Below are 26,219 nucleotides of genomic sequence, written 5' to 3' on the forward strand. Positions count from 1 at the left end.
TTCCGTCTTCTCTACAGCATTACTGTATATAGGATAGAACAAAGATGGGTAGTGAAGAGGAGAGACAAGGAAGCTGGGATGTAGTGGGGGGTAAACCAATCTGAACTCACTTTACCTTCCTTTTTTATGTGTGAAACATTTTTGAGCTGATAGAAATTTATTTATTTACCACTTAGGCTTAGGGCAAGTAGTATTTGCATACTATTTTTTGTGCTTCTTTTATCTACTTGGAGTAGCAGGTGGATGCAGCTTGTCACATTGGACAAGATAATGAGTGCCAGAAGGTTTAAACTACTTGAAAGACAATTTAGCATAGTCTGTTGACAACTTATCTGCACTGAATCTGAATTGTCCTGATGGTAAACCCCACCCAACTGGTTCTCCAAGTATGTCAAAACAAACACTTTGAATTATGTGCAAATACTGAGAGGGGTGGAAAGAGTACAAAAGGATCCTACAAGTAGGCTACTGTTACTTTGCTGAAATGTTACTTGTGTAGAAGTAGAATTACTGGTGTAAAAATCTACTTGAGTAAAAATAAAAACAAAAGCTCATTGGAAATTGTAATGTTACTGAGTTCCTTGAGCAGATTGTAATTACATGCGCTCTTCCCCATGCAATGCAAAAAGGAGGAGAGGACGGAGAGTTCAAACCAGGTTATTTTAATAAAAAAACTCAAATAAAATGCATTAATAAAGTTAACTACGAATCAACAACAATTTAGGGACGTGTTAGTGGTAGTTTCTGTATAGAACACTGACTTCTTTCCACCAATATACCCAAAATATGTTTAAAGATCTGTTCCTCTAAACAGGTCAAGGCTAATGGATGAGAGCCAGGGAGGTGACTTAGATTTCATGACGCTCACTGACTTTGTCTAACCTTGTCTCCCTCACTCATCACTTGTAAATTGGTTTGTCATATGATGCTTATGGAGAGCCCACAAAATTTGTACTCATTGCAAAGTAGAATACTGCATTCAAAACATAACCAAAAGTATACGATTACTGATTTCAAAAATACTCTAGAGGCCTACTAAAGAAAGTGTAGATGACAGACTGACTACTTGCCTGACCTGAAAATGCCTCTTCATGCTGCCGTGGGAAAACAAGCACAGATCCTACACAGGTCCACTAACGTTACTTCAACACCACAAGGTAATAATGTTACCTACCAAAGTGTGTAGGGCAGCAGAAGACGAGTTATCAAGTTACTGTTTACAAATCCCGTCACTAAGACAGGCGAGTTTGGCACAAATTGTGTAATGTTAAGTTTCACTTGTTTTCACAAGACTCAAAGCTGCTGGTCATAACCAAATGACAGACATGACACGATGTGACATCAGGCGCATTAGAGATCTATTTAGATCAATTTCTATATATCGACCAACTTTTATTTTGCCTATGTATGGGAGACAGTGCATCTCGCAGCCAAAGATGCCCTCAATATGGCCCTCCAGAAAGAACGTGAGCGGGCCACTAACCTTCAGGTAGAGAGGGAGGAGTTCCTCTGCAGAGAGAACAAGGAGGTCCACAAGGAAATGGAGTGGAAAGAAAAGCTCCAGAGTGCCCATGAGCAGGAGAAGGCACATCAGCAGGAAACGGAGGAGATGAAAATTCTCCAGAGAGAGATTGCTTTGACCACTGAAAAGCTTGCAATCAGGTTCAAGGAACAGATTGAGGAGAAGATGGCCCTCCACCAGGAGAAGAAAGCCCTCCAAGAAAAAAATGAGCTTAAAGTAATGCTCGAGAAAGAGAAGGCTTTGAGCAGACCTGAGGCTCAAGGAGCTGGAGAGTCTGGTGAAGGCACTCCGACAAGAAAATGAAGACCTGAAAAAACGCCATGCAGAGGAGGCCTTGGCCACCAATAACCTCTCCATCGAGCTCAAGGCAGAGAAGAAGGAGGAGGAGGCCCTACGCCAAAAGATGGAGGATCAGGCCATCCAGTTGAAGGCCGATGAGATGGAAAAGGAGGCCCTCAAGTACAACAACAGAGAGGCAGAGGTGGGAGGCTCTGGAGAGAAAGATGAAAAAGAGGTGGGAGAAAAACCCCACAAAAACTCCAAGAAGCCTTCCATGATGAGAAGATTCATTAAGCTCTTTACAACTCAGAGGAAGGAGAAAAAAAAGAAGAAAAAGGATGGAGGAAGGAAGATGGAGATGGAGTTGCTTCAAGCCAAGACCCTCAGCACACTGACACCTGTACTCACTCTCTCTTTATTCACCCTTAATAAAATATATCACCAATGATATCTTTAAAATAATGCACCGCCTGTATTGTTTTCATTCTGTAAGTGGCTCTACAGCCAACATTGTATGCAGAGGATTTAAGACAGCTGGACATACAATGTTGTAAAAAAATATAAAAGCTGTGTTGGATCTATAGTTTATGTTTTTATTGTATCAATTGTTTGTGTGGTTTTGCAATTTGAATGCTCAGAAATGAAAGTGGAACTGCTGTGGTACATTTACGTACCTCATCCTGATGTCATATCATGACCTTGGAATAATAAGGTCCCATCTGACATTTTAGTCAAAAGTAAGTTATTTATATAATGCAGCTCTAAAACATGTCTTAACATATTGCTGAATATAGATGTAGATAAGTATGTTAGTTTTGCAATAAGCTATGGAATGTGAAAAACTAAAAGCTTAATATTTCATAACTACTCTGAACACAGATCAGAGTTTACATTCTTTACATTCAAGTTCTCTTTTCAGTCCAGTGAACAGAACTGAACTGCATTTAGCTCCTATATTCACTCTAAACACAGGATTCCAGCTGAAAAGATGGTAGCGAGGACCATGTGAGTGATCAACTCTCCAACTAAAGAGATTTCTGTGACTAGCAGTTTGTATTTTGCCTCACTACCCAGTTTGGTAATTAACCAAGCACAGATCCTGTACAGACCCATGTACATGTGCGTGTGTGTTCAATTCAATTCAGTTCACTGCACTGAAGCATTACGGCACGGTCATCGGTTCAATAGTTCCACTAACGTCACTTACGTACCACAGGTAATAACGTGACCTACCGTTAAGGTTTGCAGGACAGCAGAAGATGTGGATGTCTGTAAATTGATGGTGAAGAGTGTGGCTCAATGTGTGACATCCAATATGACATTATCAGTATGGGACTGAATGTGGCATTTAGCCCATACCGCGAACAAATCAAGGTAGTGTAGGGTTGTTTTATTTACGTTACTATTGTTTACTTGATGAATTAGAAGAACCAGTATTTGCCAAATAAAATAAAAACGAGACAAATGCAACGCTATGACAGCCTGACATTATCAGTTGGTGCACCCAGCGTGACGACGACATGAACCAGCGACCACCCGGGCAACACTGTTCTGCTCTGTTGGCAACAGTGTAGTCTGAACGCACCTTTAGTCAGAGACGCCCTCTAGAGGCCATCTCACATCTCACTAAGCGTTACCTGACTGAATGAGTGACTGAGTGACTGACTGACTGACTGGCTGACTGACTGACCTTAATTTACCTTGTGATTCCCTCGGCTGCGCCGTGGGAAAAAGGGTGACATGGAAGAAGAAATGTGGATAAAGAGTAACAGACAAGGAAATGGCAATGATGAGAGAGGATCAAAAATCATAAAAAAAATAAGAAAGAACTGACAGAAAAAGGGAGAATATTCAAATGATTTACTATTCTATTAATAGATTTAATACAGGTGAAAGGTTAAGGAACTGGCTTTAACGAAAGAAACAACAGAACAGAACTCGGTTCCCACCATTTCAGTGTTTTTTTTTGTTTGTTTCCGAAGAGTGTGAAGGATTCAAAATCAAAGCAGAGAGAAAAGAAAATAAAATCTGGAGGAAAACGGGGCAATAAGAGAAGAGAGCGAAGAGAAGATAAAACACTTTGCAGGGCTGAACTGTCAGGTTTGATCAGGTTCGAAGATGAAAAAATCCGCCCTCAACCCCAATACTTCACATTTACCAAAAAATCTCAAACATCAAACAGTGACCCTGAAAAAACATGAAAGTAGATGGTTCTTCACCTGGGTGCTGCTCTCAATACACACACACACACACACACACACACACACACACAAACCTCTGGCTATCTGCAGCAGTGTGAAACAACCAGAATGAGAAGAGAGTTAGATTTGATGAAACAGAGTGTAACCCAGCCAGCACGCACATGCACACACACACACACACACACACACACACACACAGATTTGATTAGTATGAAGTGAATGCATAGGTGAAGCAAAGAGAGAAAGGGAACTCACAAATTCACATACTAATATGCTCACATGTGCAGTCTTGAGCATGCAGTTGCAGCATATACACACACACACACACACACACTGGGGAATGTGGCTGTTTCTATCTAAAGGCTCCGGGTCCCTTGAGAAGAGAAAACTGCTTTATCTTGCCACTCTACCAAAACACTTGTGGCTTGGAACCTCGCCAGGAGAGCTGCTGTTGGAAAGATTTCTCTAACAAAATCACACACACACACACACACACACACACACACACCGTGGCTTGCTTTCCATGTGCCAGATCCGCTGTTCATTCCCATAAGCTGAGGAATACACTCACAGGTAACGATGGAGCAAGCAGACGAGAGGATGGAGAGAAATGCAATCTTCAAAGACTTGTGGCTTTTCTTTTCCAACAAGCGGCTGTGACTTTACTCCCTTAATCACTCCGCATTCTGCACATTCTTTACATGAAGCCATCTGACAGACTGAGCATATTCTCTGTTCTGCCATTAGCTTTGCTGTGTGAACTCTGTGCAGATGTAGACAGTGTACAACATGTTCAATCTGTCCTGTGATGTCAGTGGTGCCTTCCATTGTCACATTTTTGATCCTACATTAGGTTCAAATATATTGCTAAAAGTTACACTTAATTTTCTGATATTTAGCTAAGAGCTGGCACAAAATCCACCCCCACTGTTTTGATGTGTCTTTCCCTTTATTATGTGGAAGATGCAGTTGTTCTGGGAAAGTGCAACCATTTATAATTTAAAATAAACTTTTGCTGCAAAGAGATTTTGAATCCCCTGACATGTCAAAGAATGCAAATAAACTGCATCCCTTTCCTTATGTCTCAGCAGGAATGTCTTAGTCTCTCTGGCATGGATTTGGAGCCAGGTCAGGGGGTTCAAAATCTCCTTGCAGCAAAAAAAAAAAAAAAAAAAAAAAAATGCTGCCGTAGTGTTATTTATTTGCATTTTTTCCCAAATTATTCATCTGTAATATCATGCAATGGAGAGAGAGAGAGAGACACAGAGAGAGAGGATGTAATAGCGAAATAGGGGGAAAGATGGAGCCATTCTTGAGCCAAAAAACGACTTCTTTGTTGTTATCATAACTCCATTTTGTCTCTTCAAACTGGCTCGAAATATCCCAGCGGACCCCCCGCCCCCCCTCCCACCTCCACCACCATCCTCCTCTGTTGTAGACTCAAGCAAATTGGGCACCAACATTATCTGGCTCATCGTGAGCCGGTCAACTGACTGAGAGCATATTCAAATGAAACACACAGGAGAAGAGAAGAGAAGAGAAGAGAAGAGAAGAGAAGAGAAGAGAAGAGAAGAGAAGAGAAGAGAAGAGAAGAGAAGAGAAGAGAAGAGAAGAGAAGAGCTGTCAGCCTTGTGTTGCGTTGCCAGTAGCCACTGAAGATGGGTCCAGAGGGAGCTCCAACTCTCTTGGCTCACACTACACCTCTGCTATTATCTTAAAAACACATTCTGCACTCGTCTGCATAACACACTGTAGGCAATTAACGATTTATTAGTGGCCTGCAGTCCACTGGTAACTTTTTTGGTATGTCATGAGAAAATAATGGTTATGGTCTTTAAATAATTCAATCATCCCTCAGGCTCTACCTCAACAAAAAAAACACTTTAATATTCTTACAATATGCTTTAAGGTCTCATAGTGTGTCTGTAAAAATCCAGTTTAAAGTGACTTTCTCATACTTGATGGTCTTTTTTATTTCCTATGGTATCTCTATAATATTCTTATAATATTCCTATCGGGACTTGCAGCGTGTCTGGAGTAGCTACTCAACGGTGAGTTTACAACTACTATGGTATTTTTTTTTATTTTTATCTCCTATGGTATCTCTATAATATTCCTATAGTATTCCTATAGTTACTTAGTGTGTCTGTAGCACTCCATAGTGAGTTTAAAGCTACCTTATCATACTTTATGGTCTTTTCTTTATCTTCTATGGTATCACTATAATATTCTTATAATAGTCCCATAGGAAATAATAGACTTTATAGTTTCGCGGTGATATTTCTACAGTAGCCAAGTCGTCTAAAAATTATTGTAGGATGACTTATAGCCTGTAAATGGGGGGGTGAGAGAGAGAGAGAGAGAGAGAGAGAGAGAGAGAGAGAGAGAGAGAGAGAGAGAGAGAGAGAGGGAGAGGATGAATCTTTACCTTTCTGGATGGGTTTGATTCAACGGCGGAAATCCATTTCTCCACAGCAGGCTGGATGTCTGCAGTCCGCGGTCCGGTGGCCGGAGCAGCAGCGGAACCGGCAGGGGAGCCCCGGCCCAGATCAGTCCGGGTTCCACCCCTGCAGATGCGGCAGGGAAGCGAGCGAGTACCGCGGGCTGGTCTGGAACCAGAGCCGCAGTTTCACCTCCCCGGCGCACTCCGGAGGGTATCACAGTAGTTGTCCTGTTTTGAAGGGCGCAAGTTGGGGGCATAAACATGTAATTGAATCGTTAAATCGGGGGGGGGGCTCTGGGCATGGACTATTTCCCTGTGTGGTTTAGAGCCTCATCTCATTAACCTGCATTGGTACGGTGGAGGGAGAGAGAGAGTCATGGTAAATAAAATAGGAGCATTCAAACTGAAGAGGTTCAGCCCCCTTTTGATAACGCAAAAAAACACCCCTTGATGGATGGAGTGGGTGTGCGGGTGGTTTGAACTGAACATAATAAACAGAAAATAATTAGCCTACAAACCTATCAAAACAATTCTGTAATATTCCTATAATATTCCTGTCGGCACTTATAGTGTGTCTGTGATTCTCAATAGTGATGTTCATTACGGTATTTTTTTTTTTACCTCCTGGTATCACAATATTCTCATATTACTCTTAAAATATGTAGGCTATGTAAATATTATACTAGGCTATAAGTTTTCCTGTGATATTTGTGTAGTATCCTTCTAAAATGTATAATAGGATTACTATAAATCTTTTTTGTAAGGGAAATCATATACAGTATGTGATGCCTGAACTGCAAAACTTTTAATGACAGTTCTCAACAGAAACTTGATATTCAGATGAGCAAACCTGTATCTGGGTCAGCTGCACAACTGTCCATCTATGAAGTAAAACACAAATCAGATTTAAATAGGAGAGCATCCAACACTGCCCGTTTTTTTTAGTCTGACCTCTAAAAGAGGTCAAACTGGTATTATGGCAATAAATGAGGCTGCGACTTTCGCTTAATTGCTTGAAACACAGATCACGTAAGAAGCCACTTTCCAAGTAGCCTATTCTAAATTTTTAACTCTTTTCATTTCATATTATATCTGCAATGGGATTAAAACAGGAGGCATATAAGGCAGGAGGTCAAGAATTTAGATAGTGGAGGATGGGAAAACTTGTGGTTGACTGGCTGTTTACAGAAATCTGTATCATTTCTGTTTTGGGTGGTGTAATGGAGGATCTTTCCAACATAATTTTTTTCTAAACAAATTTGCACCAACATCCAGTGTACTAGGCCTGTCTGTGTTCAACTACCTTGCCTACTTGGGTGGAAAAAATGAGACCATCTCATTTAAAAGTTTTTATTTGAAATGATTTTAAATACAAATAATATATTTTTTTTCCATTTACAATGACAGTTCCTTTGTAAACAAAAGTGGCAGATAGATAGTCATTGGGTAGTTTGTCCAAACTGAGGCGGCCTGCCGGCCAGTTGCCTGGACCAGGTCTGTCACGGGAGAGATGGCGTCGTATTTAACCTCACTGCAGTTATTTTCCACACAGCGTAAATCACTGATGCTACATTCTATTGCAGAGCGATAAATACTCGGAGTACAATATTACCTGTTAGCATACACCTGCTTTGAACACAATTACAGGAGGGAAGTGCGCGCATGTGGGGGTGCGTGTGTATGTTGATGTGGTGTTGGGAGAGCATGCACCCAGATATTCAAACCCTTTCTCTCCCACACTAACATAACGCACTAATGTATACCGCAATAAAAACTATTAACTTTTGAGTGTGAATATTCACTGTGAAAGATTAGTCATTTCTTTCCAAACAGAATTATGAAGTCATACAGTGAGAGTCCACAGAGCTCTGCAGGGAAGCTCTGAATTGTTTTTCCACTCATACAAGATCAACAGATGTAAAAATGAGGTTAAAATGGAACAAAAAAAAAGACAAAGACTTATGGGTTACATTTGTTACAACTAGAACTTAACTGACAAAATCCAAAATTTAAAAGGGTGGAGATCCTCTGGGTTAGCCCAAACTGCTCTGTATTCACCAGATAGAAAGGCAAAAAAAAAAACAACCTCCAGGAGATTTGGTGGAAAAACTTTCCATGACATGAAAGTTGTATTCATAAAACTAAGTTTGCTCTGCTCTAAATGACCAAAAAACAAGAAATTAATCCAAGGTGCTGGACAGAATATGCTTAGTCTTACACTACGAGTAACTTCCAACAGGCGGTTTCTGTTCACAACACTTGTCAGGATGGGTGCTGTATCTGTCAGGGACTTTATACTCAAGTGCCCCAGTCCCTTCAACACAAGGTCCCAAGGCCGAAGCCCGTCCACGGTCACGTTTCACATAGGACTGCTCTGTCAGCAGATCGAGAAACAGAAGCACTCTCTTTACACATTAGAGGCTTTGTCTGTCATGGCATGATGAGTAGTGTGTGTCCTAAGACTGAGGATCTATCAGTTACTAGGAAGAGACTATTTTAACTCTAAAATCGACTGAAATGAAGGCCAAAAATACTGTAGATTTTCTTACAAAGACAAAGGAAGAAAAAAATATATATAACATTTAACTGCTCTCCCAAGAACCGTTGGTGCATAGCACCCAAGGACTTCCTCTATAAAAGTCTAAGTTGTGGTATTCAGTTGTATTCATAAGGCCTTTTTGGACAATGAGTATACACTGGAATGTGCTACAACTGCAGAAAACAAGGATGAAGAGAAAGGAAAAGACACTTCTCTAAAAAAAAAGCCATCAGAAGTTTGTATACATGTCAGCATCTGAACCCCTTCAAAGACTGAAAAACTCACAACCCTTATGTAGTATATGGACAACAACAAGAGTACTCATAATACAACCAAAACGAAACACTGCAAGTTTTGTCATTTTCACCCATTATATTGGGTTGATTCATTTGTAGATCCACCTGCTTTCAACCAGCAATTTAATTATCGGTTTCAGAAAAATACACTAATGTGGATCAAAGGGGGCAGAACAGGCATGATTAGTAAAACTGGCTGGAGATCAATATCTATTGGTAGATTTACTGCATCTCCTTCAACAAAAAGTAAGTGACTGGCTGGTGTGACAACAGAAAATGAAAACTGACGAGACTCAACTGTGCCCCCCTGTGCTGAAAAGAGCAAACCTCCCAATGGTTGACTTGGTTGTGATCCCCAGTGAACCGGGCTAAAGCTTACACTGCTGCAGTTAAGTGTACAATAGAAAATATCATTGGTGTGGAAAACATTGGTGTTGAGTGATTTCAAAATTATGAGCGAGAACGATGTAACGATTTCCATATGGAGGGCATGTGTTTTGTTTATTTTGTGAACGGAATTTGTTGTTATACATCCCCCTCCCGTGGAAGAAAAGAAAAAGGAAAAAAGAGCCCAGATAATTAGGTCCTCCAGTCCACAGTGTGCCAATCTTTCATACCTGTACAAACATACACACGCTTACAAACACACACACACAGACACACACGACATACACCCATGTACAAGCACACACACTGGCTCGCATACTGACACACACACACACACACACACACACGCACACACGCACACACAGACACACACACTTGGGCCTGGGTAAATATTCACAGAATTCTCTTCCGCTTGCAACGGAAAGCGAATGAATAAGTCTATAAGAGGTCTCTGTAGAAAAGGGATATGGAGGGGTGGGGTCACAGTCCATGTCATTGTATAGGTGAAGAGGGGGTGGGGGGGGGGGCTCTGTGTGTATAAATTCTCCACGGTGTGTGTGTGTGTGTGTGTGTGTGGCGGGCACGGCTTGGCGGTTTCCTCGTTCGCTGCTCTCGAGTGCTGTTGTGGGGTAAAGGAGTGGGTGGGTGGTGAGTCCATGGGGGCAGAGTGTGTGCGCGTGCGTCGTTTTCTTGTGTGTGTGTACACGCTCAGTCGTTGTCCTCGTCGTCGTCTTCGCTCTCCTCGATGCCGTCGCTGTCCTCCTGCTCCTCGTCCTCCTCCTCCGTGTCGGGGATGTCCCACTGGGGGTGGTTGTCCAGCATGGCCTTGGCCTCGTGGACCTCCAGCTAGGAGGAACAGAGACACTCGCATTTAGCCAGAGGTGTGACTGAGTCAGCTTTGCTCCGAGTCCCAAGTCAGTATCAAGTCTTGAGGCACAAATCTCATGTCAAGTCCCAAGTCTAAATGTAGATTACCGAGTCAAGTCCAAGTCAAGTCCAAGTCATTAATGTCAAGTCTCAAGTCAAGTTCAAGACTTGGCTGCATTGCATTATGTCTATTGAGGTTCCTGTCGGTGGAGAAATTGGTATCTCTGTCTCTATGATTTCTCTTGATTGTAAGAAAGAAAGCCCTTGCTCTTTGATTCTGAGGGAACATGATGTATACTTGTAATGTTTTAGATTGCTGAAAATCTTTTTGCTATTAAATTTCAGTGTAGCTGCGCTGGAAATATCTTGACGTGATGTCACATTGTCAATATGAAGTGTTTAAGTGTGGATTTAAAACTGTGCTGTATAGACTTAATCACTGCAGTTTCCAGTTGGTTCCACAATCCTAGACCATTACAAAGTAACATGTATCAATATTAGCTGATCTGTAGACTGTTAGAAAAGGAATAGAATCAAAACGTGAGAGCAAATAAAAAAACTTTGCCATAAAGAGCGCTCCATCGAGAGAAACCTGGGCTCATCAATGATGGTCCAACCTGCTGCAAAAAGATTTGTTTTCCAGCAGCTCCAGCTCCACCGCCGACTAGGAGGAAGACACTTAGGTCCGAAGAGTGCACAGTTTACTGACGTCACGATACGTGATTTCCAGGCAGTGAAGTCCTTCAATTATCAACTTCAGTTATCTCCTGTTGCCACTTGAGGCCATTGAAGGTTTTCAAGTACAGCTTTTAAATAAAAATAACTGTTGACCTTTAAGAACCTAAGCCTGCGCACACAGAGAACACAATATTTTCAAGACATCTAAAACTAAATTTAAGACGTACAATGCTTTATTTACTGTATTCAAGACTTTTTAAGGCCTTGAGTTTGATAATATAACTTAAGACATTCTAAAACTTTTTCAGGACCTGCAGACACTCTAAATGCTATTGAGGGCACCATTACCCTTTTGCAGCCAAAACTTATTGATTATTGACAAGCGGCAGCAACGCAGAACTCGTACTGCAACCTGGCGTAACTCCTTAAACAGGTGCTAGAATTATAGGCTTTTGTATTAACAGATCCACATATTCTATACACCGTGTGGGAATTAACACCATTGATCAGCCAACTGCTGGTAAATTCTGGCTGTGGCCGTTACATCTATTGTTCCAACCACTTTGGCAGGTTAAGTACCATTATTTTCAGGACAATTAACATCGATTTGGCTGAATTTTTTGGGATACACCAACCAGTCTGGCCAGTGGCAGAAAAAGTACGTTTTCTTGCCCTGCTACGCACATGAGCACACACACACACACAAAAGATTTCTTGTCACCTTGAGTGGCTTGATCTGGTCCAGTCCCAGGTAGGAGTCAGAGCGGAGGATGACAGAATATTGGTAGTTTCCCGTTTTGGAGGGGGCAGGGAACTTCAGCTCCACCTGAGGAACACCGCACACACACAGACACACACACACACACACACACACACACACAATACTGTTAAACAGGATCACAATAGCACCCACTCAGCATTCCGACCATGAGCAATCATATCGTCCGATGGCAGATTTGAACTAAATGATTGCTTGATGTGATGAGTACTGTGTTGCAGCACTAGGCAGGACATACAGCAATGCTCAACCTTGACTGGATCGTTATGCTTGATGTTGCCCAAAAGTTCTTTTCTATGCCACCACATGAGGAAACGAGATGGCTGCGGTTAACATCAGTTCATGCTTCCAGAGAGGGGGCAATCCACTCACCTTTAGTATTTTTATTTGTTATTTAGACAGTGGGAAAGTACAGAGGGAGACAAAGTAGGGGAGGCGCAGGAGAGAAAAGTCAATTTTAGGCCAGTATGGGTGCACACATGGTTCCAGAAATGGGGAACTTAAGCACTCAACTGTCTCTGTAAATTACTTTTTTTGTTCTTGTGTTCTTTTTAAAACGTGTGTGTACACATGGACCTGCTATGGACTCCAGCAAAGGACAGGTGTGTCTTCTTTAAAAATCAAAAAAAAAACCTCACCCTGCCACCAAACTCACTCTGCTGGTGATTGTACTAGCTAGCAATGTTCCCTCTAAGCCAGTGGTGTCCAATCCTGTGCCATGGAAGAGTCTGCAGGTTTTCATTCCAGTCAAACACTACAGCAGCCGATTTCACTAATTTAGTTACTCCCCTCTGGCTGAAAGTGCTCATCAGTGAAATCAGCTGCTGTAGTATTTGGCTGGAATGAAAACCTGCAGACTCTTCCATGGCACAGGAATGGACACCACTGGGAAAACTGTCAAGTATGTCTCTTAAAAAAAACAAGTCAGGGAAAACCCACTGTGACAATGCTGAAATGACATTAAAACAGAAGTCTGCAGAAAATAAACTGGCCAACTGTTGAGAGGTTCCAACAACTTTGAGGTCGCAACTCTCCCACCATGTAGAGACGAAGCTTCATAACTCCAGGTACAACAACAAGAGAAGACAACAAAACGGAAAACGCAACATCAATACAACATACTAAAACAAGGCAAACTCCTAAAGGATGAAAGCCTTAACAGCAATCCTGAATAACTCATACATAAAAAAACCCCAATCAACTGTGACTGATGATGCGCAATTACCTAGCTGCAGCAAGAGAGGGACACGATGCGGTAGGTAATTACAAATGAACGACCACATGATGATTGGGTCCAACTGTAAATATTAGACCAGCATTAACTAAGCCTGTGATTACCATGTTGCGCAATTACATATGGCAAACACCTAATTATCAGCACAATGAGGCTAATTATTATCCAGCATGTGAGTGGAGAATGAGCCGTGAACACAGCAACAATTTACTGGCTTGCCGATGAAAGCAGCCCCCTCCCCCGGCCCCAAAAACATGTCTATCACACACACACAGTTTATGAGCTATCACACAGGCACAAACAACAGCAGCAATTGTTAAAGTGACAGACTAATTGATTACTAGACAGTGAACCGTTATGGAAGACCGGCCTCCCTTATGCATGGGTGCGCCACCTCTTGTCATTACATTCCTTTAGAGCGGGGACAGCTGGTCATGCAGACTTAACACGGGCCTCGTTACGCTTTTACCTTGCTGTCAATCCTTATTGTGCGGTAGAATACCAGGATCAAAGGTGCAAATCCTTAAGACAAACACACACACACACACACTCCTCCAAGGGAATAATGACACCAGTGCAAAGGGTTGCCTAGCAACAGGATGTCTGAGGGGCTGCGGTGCACAGGAAACAGAAGAAACGCGAACATGCACACTTTTACTTAGCGAGACCTTTCTTCTCCAGACAGATTATACTCTAAGTCACTGTATACCCTCACGGCAATTTAAAACACACACACACACACACACACACACACACACACACACAAACTACCTAACCCAGTCTTGACCATCCCGTACATCACAAGAGCACAAATTGAATATTTCTGTTCCGACAAATTAGATATTCAATGCACACTCTCACATTTGGTTCTTCCCCTTCTCACTCTACTTTTACACATGCACACATTCACCCCATGTGTGTACGCACACGCTCATCTGTCCATAAGCACACACACTCTCACACACAACCTCACCTCTTCTGTATCTTTGAGCGTGCAGACGTGGTAGGGCATGGAGACGAGGGTCTGCTCTCGGCGGTCAGCGATGTAGAGCCACCACCACTCCTGCTTCTCCTCGGGGAAGTAGAGGCTGTAGACCGGGTGCGTCACCTTAGACTTGGTCTCGAGCAGGGCCCGCTCTCGCCGCTGGATGCTTTGTTGCAACGCCTCCCACTCCTGCCCGGGAGGTGCGGAGAGAGGGAGGATTAGGTTAGGTACAGGCAGTGTTTCCTGTCCATTCATTGCAAAACAAAAAGTTCAGATATATCATGATAGAAATATCCAAGCATCTCTATCTACTGGAACTACTGGAGATGTTGGATGTTAGCTGGGCTGAGCCAAACACGTCCAGTCGAGGATGTCTAGCTTCTCAATGAAAAATACTGTAGAGTGTACCCCTGTAGATCTTCTTAAAAACTGGTGCTGAACATACAAATAAACAGTATTAAAGGCAAAAAGTTGAATCGGTTGAGAAGAAGCTCAAAGACTACTGCGATCACTACATATGGCCCTTAAACAATAGGCCTCTATTGTGCGGTAAATGTGAGATCCTTCGTTTATGCATAGTTTTTCATCTCAACCCGATTCATTAAGTAGACTGTGCATAAAGGAAATATGATGTCTTTTTTACTCTGATTGAGCTAATACACAATTATGCAAGACATATGCCTCAGCACACATTACTGCACCTTGCCACAGACAATGGCAGTACTGTGTGCTGAGGCATATGTCTTGCATAATTGTGTAAAAGCTCAATCAGGGTAAATTTGCAAACTCTGCTAGATTGGGTTTCGCATCGGTCGAGATCCATCACCGGTGGAAATTCCACTGCCAATTTAAAAGGTTTTGTTCCTTGATTTTTTTTATTAGTATAAAATGCAAAAATGCAGCTTCCTCTCACAGTCAAAGTCATGTTTCTGAAGCAAGTAGCCTAATTAACCCCCCTCTCTTTTCCCTCTCTCTCTCTCCTCTTGTTTCTCGCAATTTCACTCTCTCTTGCTCAATAAAATACAAACACTAAATGCTGCTGTGGGTCTAGTGAAAACTGTCCTGTAACACTGTTCAGCCTGGAGTAACATTTGCTATGTTTGTCGTGGTATTATCATGGCAGTGATAAGTATTATTGTGGCCTCCCAATATCATGCTGAATGATGATGTCGTTATATTGCCCAAGCCTAATCCTGATTAGGGTTACACACACACACACACACACACACACACACACACACACAGCTGCCTGACCTCCTCGTCGTCGCCAGCGATCTCGTCCACCTCGGTGTCGCTCTGTTTGTCGCTCTCCTCGTCTCTCTCACTGGGAGAGTCCTTGTTGGCCTCGCCCTCGTCCGACTCGCTGCCCTTGTCCGAGCCCTCCTCCTCTTCCTCCTTCGCTGCTGCCGCTACCACTTCCTGCAACGCCAACACAAATATTTGGCATTCAGGATGTAAACAGTGTATTCCTGAGAAAGCTGGATATGCTGAGAAGCAGATGGTGTAATTTTTTTTAAATGGGATGACAAATTGATAGAGTTGGATATGGACGTAAATTAAATATATTTTATATGGATTCATGGAAATGAAAACTATGCAGTTCATAAGGTTAAGGCATGATAATCGTTTATACCAAGCAGCCGCTCAGCTCTGATTGGATACATACGTTTCCTGCCACGTTGCCATTGGCCTGCTTGGCTTTGGTGGGTGCAGGAGTGGCCTTCTTCTTGGTTAATTTCTTCTTCTTGGACTTGGCTGTCTTCTTGGCCCCTTTATTCTTGTTCTGCCACACTTTGGTTTTGGTTTTACTCAAGTCTCCTTGCTGTACACACAGAAACATGCAACATAAGGCATGGGCACACACTACGTGATAAAGCACAATTGCAATGACTATGGTAGTTATGAGTGTCTTCTAAGATTAGGTGGGGTAGTCTAATTGTGGCTAAACCTGATCCAAATAGAGTGTTTGTGTTTTATAAATGTGTCTTAGTGGACATGTGTTGTGTGAAGGTCATCCGTACTCCTTCCTCTGTATTGGCAGCCTCCTCTCCTGGACAAGGTGTCGCCTCCTGCTCTTTCTCAAACACCTCCTACACACACACACACACACCAAGGAAATCCACATATACTTAATTCATATCTTCCAACCATAAGTACAGTCAATAGTACACTCTAGTGGCCATCCATGGAACTGTGGGACCAAGGCAACAACAAAACAAATCCATTTAAACCACTTAAAGCTGCTTTCTAGTAACTCACTGTCATGTGAAGTCAAGTCAGTCTCACCAAATACAATCATTACTTACCGCCATCCTTTTTCTGGTTAAGGTGACAGTAACTGTGACAATAGACCCTGCTGTGATGTTATTGCTGTCTTCATCATCAAGGACTACAACGACAGGGGGAGAGAAATAAACTGTAAATACATGCAGACAAATAAACAAGTACAGATTCTATACAGCCCCACAGTGCATCTGTGGTAATGACTTATGAACCAAACTGAGTTTATTTGAATGTGATCTCAGCTCTATGGCTCCCTGGCTGATCATCACTGTATCACAGCAGTCCACACAAACTAATAGATCAAAAACCCAATGTTCTCCCATTGTGTGACATCATCAAAATTAAATTGTATATGAAAGAGGATTATGGGAGTTGCTAAGCTGCAAAGATTTATGGCTTCAGTAAAATTTTCACAACAGCACAACTTTTCCTTCCTTCCTTCTGAGATTTGGATTGGCCATGCTTAGGCGTCGCTCACAGGACTACGACAATGTATTGGGTGTGTATATGTGTTTCGGGACTGACCTTGCAATTTGGTTTCCATGGTGATGTGAGGGAAGCTACCCAACACAGCCATGACTTCGTCGTACTTCTCCTCCCCCAAGAAACGCAGCATACTGCGTCTGTCTGAGTCCTTAAGACTCACCAGGTCCTGTAGGCTTCGCACCTTATACTGGAGGGGAGGGGAGGAGAGGAGAGGAGAGGAGAAGAGAGGAGAGGAGAGGAGAGGAGGTAACAGAAGGAGAAGGAGAGGGAGTTAAGTAGAGGTGGTAGGATATATGACACATCACTGCAACTGAGTAAACTTTCCTCATCCCCTTCTCTTTGGACAGCTCACACTAAATCATGTACACACACACACACACACACACACACACACACAGTAGGTACCTTCTTAGAGATGCAGTAGCGGAGGTGCTCCTCCTCAAAGTGGGGCAGCTGGAGCAGTGGTGACTTGGACTCCTGCAGACCCTGCACTATCATCTGGGTCAACTTCATACAATTCTCTATGGACACCAGCCGAGGAGCATGGAAACCTGGGCGAATGCACAACACACAGACACACACATAAATTAGTATTCATACAAATACAATTTTGACTTCAATAACAAGCCCAGACATCATGGTTTTGATTCAAAAACAACACCATGGCAAAATACTGAAATACTCTAAAACAACATGAAATTAAATGCGTGTGTTGTTTAAATGCAACAACTATAGAAGTGAACTTTGTTTAAGATATTTCCCCATTGAAAGAGCCAGTGATAGAAAACAACAAAAATGACAAAATGTGTTTCCTGTAGTTTTGTTGATGCACAACTTCCACTGTTGTTGTATATCCACAAAGGAGCACATAGTAATCTTAAACCATCTGGAACATGACTGTCTGAAACTGTAAGGCAGTTTATCACAGTTTATCACAATCTGTGTGTAAAAAAGTTATTTTGAGGATTTGGGCTTGTAAGTGAGAATTTTATGCAAACTGATTACACAGTAAATGTGACATGAAACAACACAATATAGTTCCAATTTCTGAAAAATTCAAAAAAAAAAAAAAAGTTTCTCCAGTCAGGCAGTAAGCTATTTTTTCAGCTCTGGCACACCATGCAATTTGGGTCAACATCCAACAATATTTATGATAGCGGCTCTGTGTGTGTGTGTGTGTGTGTGTGTGTGTGTGTGTGTACCTCCTCTGCTGTTGGCCATCATGGTGAGCTGACAGCCGACGTTGACCATCTCCTGGAGTAGAGCTGGACTCTTCCTCACCACAAACCTCTGGTCTGGGAGAGGAACACACACAGCACGCATACTTAATCTGTATAACACTAGTTCCTGACTTCCCATGTTTCTTACCAAATTACATTCATGGTCAGAATTAAAATGAATGAATACTAGATCAACTGGCCAAAGTGGCTTGCGGTGTTGATGAACGTTTAACATGCAAACTTTCCATAACCTTTCCAATACCAACTTCCAAACTCCATGTTTTTTCCAGGTTTTCTAAGAAGAAACAGTGAACAGAGCATATGATTTAGAGTGTCCTACCTTCCTCTAAATCCTCAGACACCTCCATGCGTGCGAGGTGAGCAAGTACTAGGACCCTGGCCTTCAGACTGTAGGGGTAGCAGAACGGAGGCTCCTTCTTCTTCACATTGATGTTTCCCAACTCACGGATCAACTGCAAGAGGGAGAGGAGAGGTTACACATGATGTTTCCGTGTTTCCCTTTGAATTCTGCCTAATTTCTCTCTCTTCCAGTCACACAGATACAAAAATACACACTCAAGTACACGTTTCTTGCGTTGAGGTTGACCTCACACATGTGGACACACAAGCACATGATGTTGATGACTAGTACTACCTGTGGCACTTCAATGTTGTCTGTGGGTCGTATGGTGGCTTCTTTATTGCTGCGAGGGTCGAACTCAAAAGCCGCCGTCAGCACCATGGCTAACCCTAGAGGTCACAAAGGTCATTTATAAGTCAAAATATGACCAAGCCGCAACCAACAACTTTGAGACATGAAACAGATTCATAAATACTCAGGTATCTGTCATTTATAATTACTGGACCATGATGACCTGATGGCCATAACATGGGAAACTATGCTCAATACTACAGAAAGGAAGACAAGTAAAGTGGGAGTCAAGCTTGTTTACCTTTTCCATCAATCTAATCTTAATAATATAATAACCACATAATATAGTTTTTTTTATTTGGAAAGATTTTAACATTGTAAATCAGAATGGGCGTCTATGAGAATTATACCAGATGTGAAATCATGGTTTCTTCCAAACTGAGAAACAGCTGAAAATGGTCACTGTAGAGCATGAGTACAACTACTAGTGTCTGTAACTGGAAAGTTAGCAACCTCAAATTATTTCTTTCATGCCATTGCAAACCATGACTTTGCACTTCCTCGCTGTATTTACCGGTATACTTCATTAGCCAACAGGTAAGCTGATACGAATTTGACTCGCAATGCAATGCATTCAAATTGAATCAAGTTTATTTACCCTTGCATATTAAATAGAAATGGCAAATAGAAAACATTATGTGTGTGTGGTATTTATTCAGGTATTAAAGTTAGTCAGCCATTACAACTTTCTTTTCCCCCAGGAAATTACCTGAAAAGCACATGCAGGAACCAAAATTATGCTCAATTTGATTTCAAATTTGATACTTGTTCTTGACTGCGAGGACTAACACTAACTAACACTAGAGTTTAAAATATAAAATTGCAATTCCTTGCACATCCAAAAGCTTCAATTCAATTTGAATCATTATGCTTACACCACACACCACATATACTGTGTGTGTGTGTCTGTCCCGTCTCTCTGTGATAGAAGGACGTACACTATCGCACAACCCAACCCATAACAACCACATGGTCACAGACTATGGTATGGCTATTATTTGTTGTTTGACATGGCTTAATTGGGGCAAAATCTGGTCAAAATCTGTTGTACATTGTGAGTGACACTGCAGTGTGGGAAGGGAGACTTACGCTTCATGTTCATGTTGGGCGTCTTGTACATGAAGTGCATGAAGAGCTGGGTGGTGTTGATGAGGATCTGGTCTCCACTGTAGCGGATGGAGCGGTACCACCATGTGCCCTAAGAGACAAGGCAGCAAAAGAGGGACGGAAGGAAAAGACAGAGAAGTCAGAGGAGGTCAATCAGGGGTATAATAGAAGAACAGAAGGAACTTTTGGGGAAGCTTTAGCTTTTGCACAGAATCCTATCTCATGACATTGTCAAGACTTACCACAACAACAGGAAGGATGACCATGAAGGCTAGTCCATACACCAACAGCACCTAAAGAGACAAAAGAGACTGTCAGTCCCTATCAAATTGTAGATGAGACCTACAAAACTATAACCTAGGGTGACACACTAAAATTTGAGTGTTAGACAGAAAAGGTTTGAGAAGCCTTGCATTAAACAGCATGCTTTTGGCCAGGCCACCCTTGAAGAACGGGTCACTAGTCACAGTGACTCAAAACTAGCTAAATACAATAAACATAAATCAAATCAAAGTAGATTAATCAATGAAATCAACAATGAAATAATCAATAAAAATATACCAGCATAGAGTTCTTCTGGTCCACAATCCAGGCGGGCAGAGCAATACCAAAGCTGGTTGCTAGAAAGCAAGAAAAGGAGATAAATGAGGCAGTGGGCCAAATGGTAGAAATGGATTGTGTTATTTGGCCCAGGGTTTCTTAACTCACCTCCTGGACCATCCGGGTTGCCGTACATTTCCCAGTTCTGTCGCGACTGTTCATTGGTCAGACTGTGGGAAAAAGGCAGGTAAGCAGGAAGTGAATGAATGGCACAGATGGCAATCAACCAGAATGCATATGTTGTTCGGCTGTAGTTGGATTGTAAGGTTAAACTGGAATGACACTTACGCAGCATAGGCTTTGGCAATCCTCATGAACGTGGCCTCGTCTCCACCTTTGTCAGGGTGGAATTTGAGCGACAGCACGCGGTATTGCTTCTTGATTTCTGACAGCGATGCACCCTGGACACAGAAATATAAATTACAGAAACTCTATATCACACCACATACCTCTGGTCAAGTCTAACTTAATGAAGAATACAGCAGACTGTGTGTTTTGTGTGTGTAAGTGTGTGTGTTTACCGGATCTAAGTTGAGGACTTCATAGGGATTGTACTCCTGGTACTCTCTATCTAGCTTAGACACCTTGTAGGCTAGCAGCAGGAACACAGCCCACCCAAATAACAAGGCCGCTTTTCTGCAAATGTCAACACACAAACAGGAAAAAATGTCACACACATGCAACTGCAATACTTCCGTGTTGTCTGGAGACATCATCTAATTAGGCCTATCTTATCTCTGTGAGACATTTTCGGATGAACAGGTATTTCACTTGGATAATCAAAGGGTAGAGTGGTTTCTAATTATTATAATTTTTGCAGTTTCAATTCTGCAATACAAACTAACTTTCAGCATTTTAGGCTACAATCATTATCCTGTAGGCTAATTTGAAAGATAACTGCAAGCTAAGCTTATAAGATAAGCATATAAGTAGAGGGGCAAGACAGGTTTGTGACATTATTATTGTTATTTTGTATTGGTGCATGCAAGTTGGACTTCATGTTTCCATGACAATGGCAAAATCCTATGGCCTACTCTGCAGCATCTGTTGCCATGACAACCACTCACTAGCCTGAGTTGTCTGAGTGGCTGAACCAGAGAAATACTTGATGTGTTCCTATAATATCAACATCATCTTTATGATAACAGCTGTGATGGGGAATCAGAAATTGAGATCAGGAGAGATAGAACATAAGAAACAAGGGAAAAAATGCAATGTGCTACAGTAATGCTGATTCATTCCTCTTAAAAACCATGTTTTATGCTTCCAGTAGCTTCAATTACAAGTGTCCTCACCATACAAATAAAGGATTCATGAGTTTTGAGAGCAAAACATGGAATGTAGCACAGTCCTAGTGTCTGTCTAGAAATGCAGGAAGGAGGGAACAGGAGTGGAAGAATGAAGACAAACAGCTGGGGAAGCAGAGATGGAACAAGGAAAAGATAGTGAGACGACAGCAAAGCTGTGACAAGGAGGCAAGTGACTGAGGGGCGCTTTGGGAGGGCAAGTGTAAAAGGAGGGAGAGAAGCAGAGTGAGTTCACAGCACTCCAACAGCAGACCTTCCATTACACACGCACACAGAGTGAATAAACAATGTTGAGATAACTGGGTCACGTTAAAAGAAATGTTAACAGTGCTACACAATGTTTAGACGAACAGCACAAGCTACTGAGAGGTTTATACACGAAAACAGCAAAATGGAAGACTTGCACGAAAAATCAACCAAAACAGGCAGTTCCACATATGCATAGCTAGAGTAGGCCTACACCATGGACAGTGTGTCCCATGTCTAATCTTGACACCACAGTGAGCATATCCCTGTCCAGTTGGAAATACATGGGGTGAAGCAGTGAGATATCAGTAGAGCAGCTCCCAATGAGCTCAGTGCTGGGGGGGTGACAGCGCATTCCCAACGCAAGCAGCTCAGCAAACTGACATCCAAACAACAGAGGTGATGTGACAGCTGGCAACAAAGTGGAAGGGAGCAAACAGCCGCTGAACAAAGTGCTGGAACCCATCATAATACCTCCAAGCGGGTGATTGCCAATCATGTGTCAACGCGGCGCTATGAACCTCATCCAACTGAAGCTGCGCTAATTAGTTTAGGTGCAGTACATAGCACAGTTCCACATAGCCACCAATGGGCAGTGAATGATCCAGGAATATCATCAACTTAAGTTGTTTCAGATACATTTTGAGTGAGAATGATCCTCTCTCAGAGAAGTTGCAGGGTATGGATGCTGTGGGATAATTTGGGGCGCAGGGTGGCCTAGTAGTTAGAGAGGCCATCCTTAAAGCGGATCACCCACTTTCAAGCTCCATGTCAGCAAGCAGTTGCTGCTGATTTGTCCTTGAGCAAGACACTGAATCCTTACAGCTGTGTGGACACTGTTTTGTAGCTGACCCTGACCTCTGACCTCTCTGCGGAGGGGGGCAAATGAAAATACTATTACAATAAAGTATCACATAACTCTTAATTGCTTGTCGGGTATAAGTGACAGTACACAAGGAGCACATGTGAAAGCCCATCACTTATGCATGATGTGCATCATGTGTAGATTTGGGTACATCACATTTATTTTCACCATGAAGAAAACACCTAGTCAAATTCCTTTTGCACGCTATGTGTTTGAAAAATCTTGTTCTTATTCAGGAGGGGGACTCACTTTAGTGTTGGGACGATGCTCTGCTGTGACTTCATCAGCCTGAGCCGGTACCACAGACACCTGCCATGGACCCTCCGCAGGCTCTTCAGGCGCAGTTGTTCTGGGGGAGAGGGGGGAAAAAGAGAGAGACAGAGATAGACAGAGAGATTGTTAAGGGTCTCACACACCTGCTATATTACAAGCTACATGCCATCACACATGCATGTACAAGTACAAGTACACTCACACAGCACACACTCAAACACAAAAAGAGCATACACAAAGTCACAGTGTTACACTATGCTCTTTGTATACCATTTTCTTCCTTGCAAAACAGTGTCAAAAGGCACAAAATTCACATTCTAATATTAAAGAAAATAGCACATGGCTATGTGTCAATATCTGATGCTCAGGCTAGAGGTATTGCCCTAAGATTAGGGCAGTACATAGTTAACAATGGACAGTCTTGGACCAAGCATCCACAGTCACACTGGGCCAGTGTCAAGCAATACTCTTCTTATATAATTCTACTATTTATTGGTTAAGCTATCTTTTTAAGGATGTGTCATTGTGCACCTCCTTGACTTTACAAAGAACATTTGGCTAACTGGCAAGATGTTGTAGGATCTGGTGCAAGCTTCCTCAAAAGACCTCTAAGGCTTTTACATTGGGGGAAATTCACCTTACCCTTTGATGATGCTTCACAATTCTCATACTGTGTCAATCATGCACTCTACAGCCAACTTAAATATCCCTAAGAAATCAACCATGGGGACTATCAACATTTAAAGTAGCTAGCGAATGTCTTATCACGCAAGTTAGATATGGCCTGCTGTTGACAAAACAGATTAGTTACATCAGGATAAGGTCAATAAAAGCACAAGGGGAGCATTCTGAGCCACCGTGAGTGACGTTGGCTTTTGGTGTTAAGCGTTGTAGCTAGCGCTTAGCTAAGTGTTGGCCCAATGAAGTAGGTTAGGTAAAATAGATTACTAGATAGCTAATAATTTGTGTTAAATACGCTTGGAAGGTAACGCTGACTGACTTGAGCTTGGGTAGCTCTGAACAGCGAAAGAGTCGTGAACATCATCTATGTAGCTAGCTAAGTTCACATTAACATGTTGGCTAACTTACGTTATAGAACCTTCACTATTTAGTTAGCCAACTAGTCAGCTAAGATTCGTACACTGCCAACTGGTGAGTGTTTACTACTAGCCAAGATGCTAGCTAAACAGTTCACGTTAGATTAGCTGGCGTTAGTTAGCTAGCACTGAACCAGACATTGGGCCTTACCAGCATTCTGATCTCGGGGCCAGAGGTAATATGTGGCTGGGATCACAATAAGTCCGACGAAGGACGTTAGGAAATAGAAAAATGTATTGCCGCTGTCATCGTACTGAAACTGTTGCCCGGCCATTTCGTAGCGGCGCTTGGGTCTCCCTTCTTCTCCACCGCTATGCTTTCCCTATCAAGCCCAATGTGTATGACTTGACAGACCGTCAGCTAACCAGCTAGCATTCAGCCAAAACAGCTCCGATCGGTGTACGTGGTTTACGCCTGCGCAATGTGACCTTTCTTCTTCTTCTTCAGTGTCATTCAACATTTTTGCTTGACTTTGCTGACACCTACAGGTGGCAGATGCAAATACAATATCAGGGTGAGACAGCTGTGCCTACGGTGCCTGAAATTACTACCTAAAACCTACCTAATACCTAAAAAACATCCTCCGTTTCTCAAAATATGCAGTAGGCCGGGGGCACAGAGAGGACTAAGCTTGTCAGTTGGCCAAAGCGGTGGACCTCCTCTTTAGTGAGTAATGGTTAGCAAAAACTCAAAGAAGAAAATCTAAAAAAAAAAAAAAAAAAAAAGACATTTGTACTGGTGCCTTTTCTATCTGGTGGCTCGGAGAGAGAGATGAATTGCCTTAACAGAGAGGAAACCAACAGTGTGTATAATGCCATTGAAGTGCACAGAGGCTGACAATGCACCATCAATTTAATGAGGGATAGGAAACTTGGAGTAGTGTACAGCAATACCTTCATCCAACCTAAATTGGCTCAGTATATTTTCAAGTGTAGGATAAGAAAAAAAAAAAACCTTTGAACCTCAGACTATGGAGCAGTAAGCTTGCAGCTACCGGTGGCTGAATGCAAGCCTAACAAGCTGTTTTTAAATGTAACTGATAAATGTAGAAGAATAAAAACTCCAAATGTCAACAAATCCCTTTAACCCTAACAACCCAAACCCCAAAAGATGAATACAGGCAACACTGAAAGATAATGTCAGGGATTTGTACATTATGAACTTTAATGATATCACAGCTATATGGCTGCACACAATCTACTCACAGCCCCTGAGGTCTGTATACATGAGGCTGGTGTTGCATTGTTGTTGTTGTTTTTTTAACAAGAGGCAAGTTTAAAGATTAACTAAAGCACAAACCCAAAGCCTGACATCTAATGGTTAAAATCATGCTACTGAAATTGTCATCTGCTATTGGCTGATCTTTGGTGCCATGTGATGTTACCACCTGCTGTAGTTACTCTTTAATTCTCTCTCATTGTCTTTTTGATCCAGTCTAAGTATCTAGCCACTTGTGTGTAGACTCCGTATTTGGGTTTGTCGTCTGTGTCACATCTGCTGTGGTGGATCCAGTTGTAAATCCCCGCCGCCACAAAGTGCCCGTCTCCATCCTTCAGAACGTAGGGCGCTCCACTTACTCCACCGCATGCGTCAGCCTTGCCATCTGACCACCCGGCACAGAACATATTGACTGTAATTCTGCCTGCGTCAGCCTCTCCGTCCCTGTCTGTGTAGTGGTCTATAGATTTCCTACACTGTTGCTGGTCCTCGATTGGGAAGGGGAAATACACAAGCTGCTCGGAGTCCGAAGGGATGCTTGAGAGGAACCTATTCGGACAGAAAAGGAACAGAATGCGAACAAAATATGTGTTGA

At 42.3% G+C, this 26,219-nt stretch overlaps 1 protein-coding gene across 1 annotated transcript; it reads right to left on the reverse strand.

Annotated features, from left to right (window-relative positions):
* Nucleotides 1-7,797: 7,797 nt before the first annotated feature.
* sec63 (SEC63 homolog, protein translocation regulator) lies at nt 7,798-24,760 on the reverse strand. Its single transcript, XM_071542388.1, has 20 exons — nt 24,557-24,760; nt 23,285-23,384; nt 21,139-21,253; nt 20,906-21,018; nt 20,726-20,787; nt 20,579-20,637; nt 20,260-20,310; nt 20,000-20,108; nt 18,854-18,948; nt 18,539-18,671; nt 18,181-18,273; nt 17,384-17,529; nt 17,018-17,165; nt 16,516-16,598; nt 16,231-16,299; nt 15,876-16,031; nt 15,464-15,628; nt 14,198-14,398; nt 11,934-12,038; nt 7,798-10,513 (listed from the first exon to the last, which is right to left on the reverse strand). The coding sequence occupies exons 1-20, from the start codon at nt 24,678-24,680 to the stop codon at nt 10,376-10,378; spliced, it is 2,265 nt and encodes a 754-aa protein (XP_071398489.1). The 5' UTR covers nt 24,681-24,760; the 3' UTR covers nt 7,798-10,375.
* Nucleotides 24,761-26,219: the final 1,459 nt, after the last annotated feature.

The sequence above is a fragment of the Centroberyx affinis genome, unplaced genomic scaffold, assembly GCF_046629955.1.
Source record: "Centroberyx affinis isolate AG114_WGS23_722 - 3 ecotype Tasmania unplaced genomic scaffold, CSIRO-AGI_Caff_v1 ptg004087l_1, whole genome shotgun sequence".
NCBI classification, from domain to species: Eukaryota; Metazoa; Chordata; class Actinopteri; order Beryciformes; family Berycidae; genus Centroberyx; species Centroberyx affinis.

Bases quoted from the DNA above. Each gene is read 5' to 3' on its own strand.
- sec63 (XM_071542388.1), bottom strand. From the start codon at position 24,680: ATGGCCGGGCAACAGTTTCAGTACGATGACAGCGGCAATACATTTTTC. The intron at 20,788-20,905 runs GTAAGTGTCATT...TTTTTCCCACAG, and splicing joins ATTGCCAAAGCCTATGCTGC to TCTGACCAATGAACAGTCGC. The intron at 14,399-15,463 runs GTCAGGCAGCTG...CCTCCCGGGCAG, and splicing joins TCGCTGGCGACGACGAGGAG to GAGTGGGAGGCGTTGCAACA.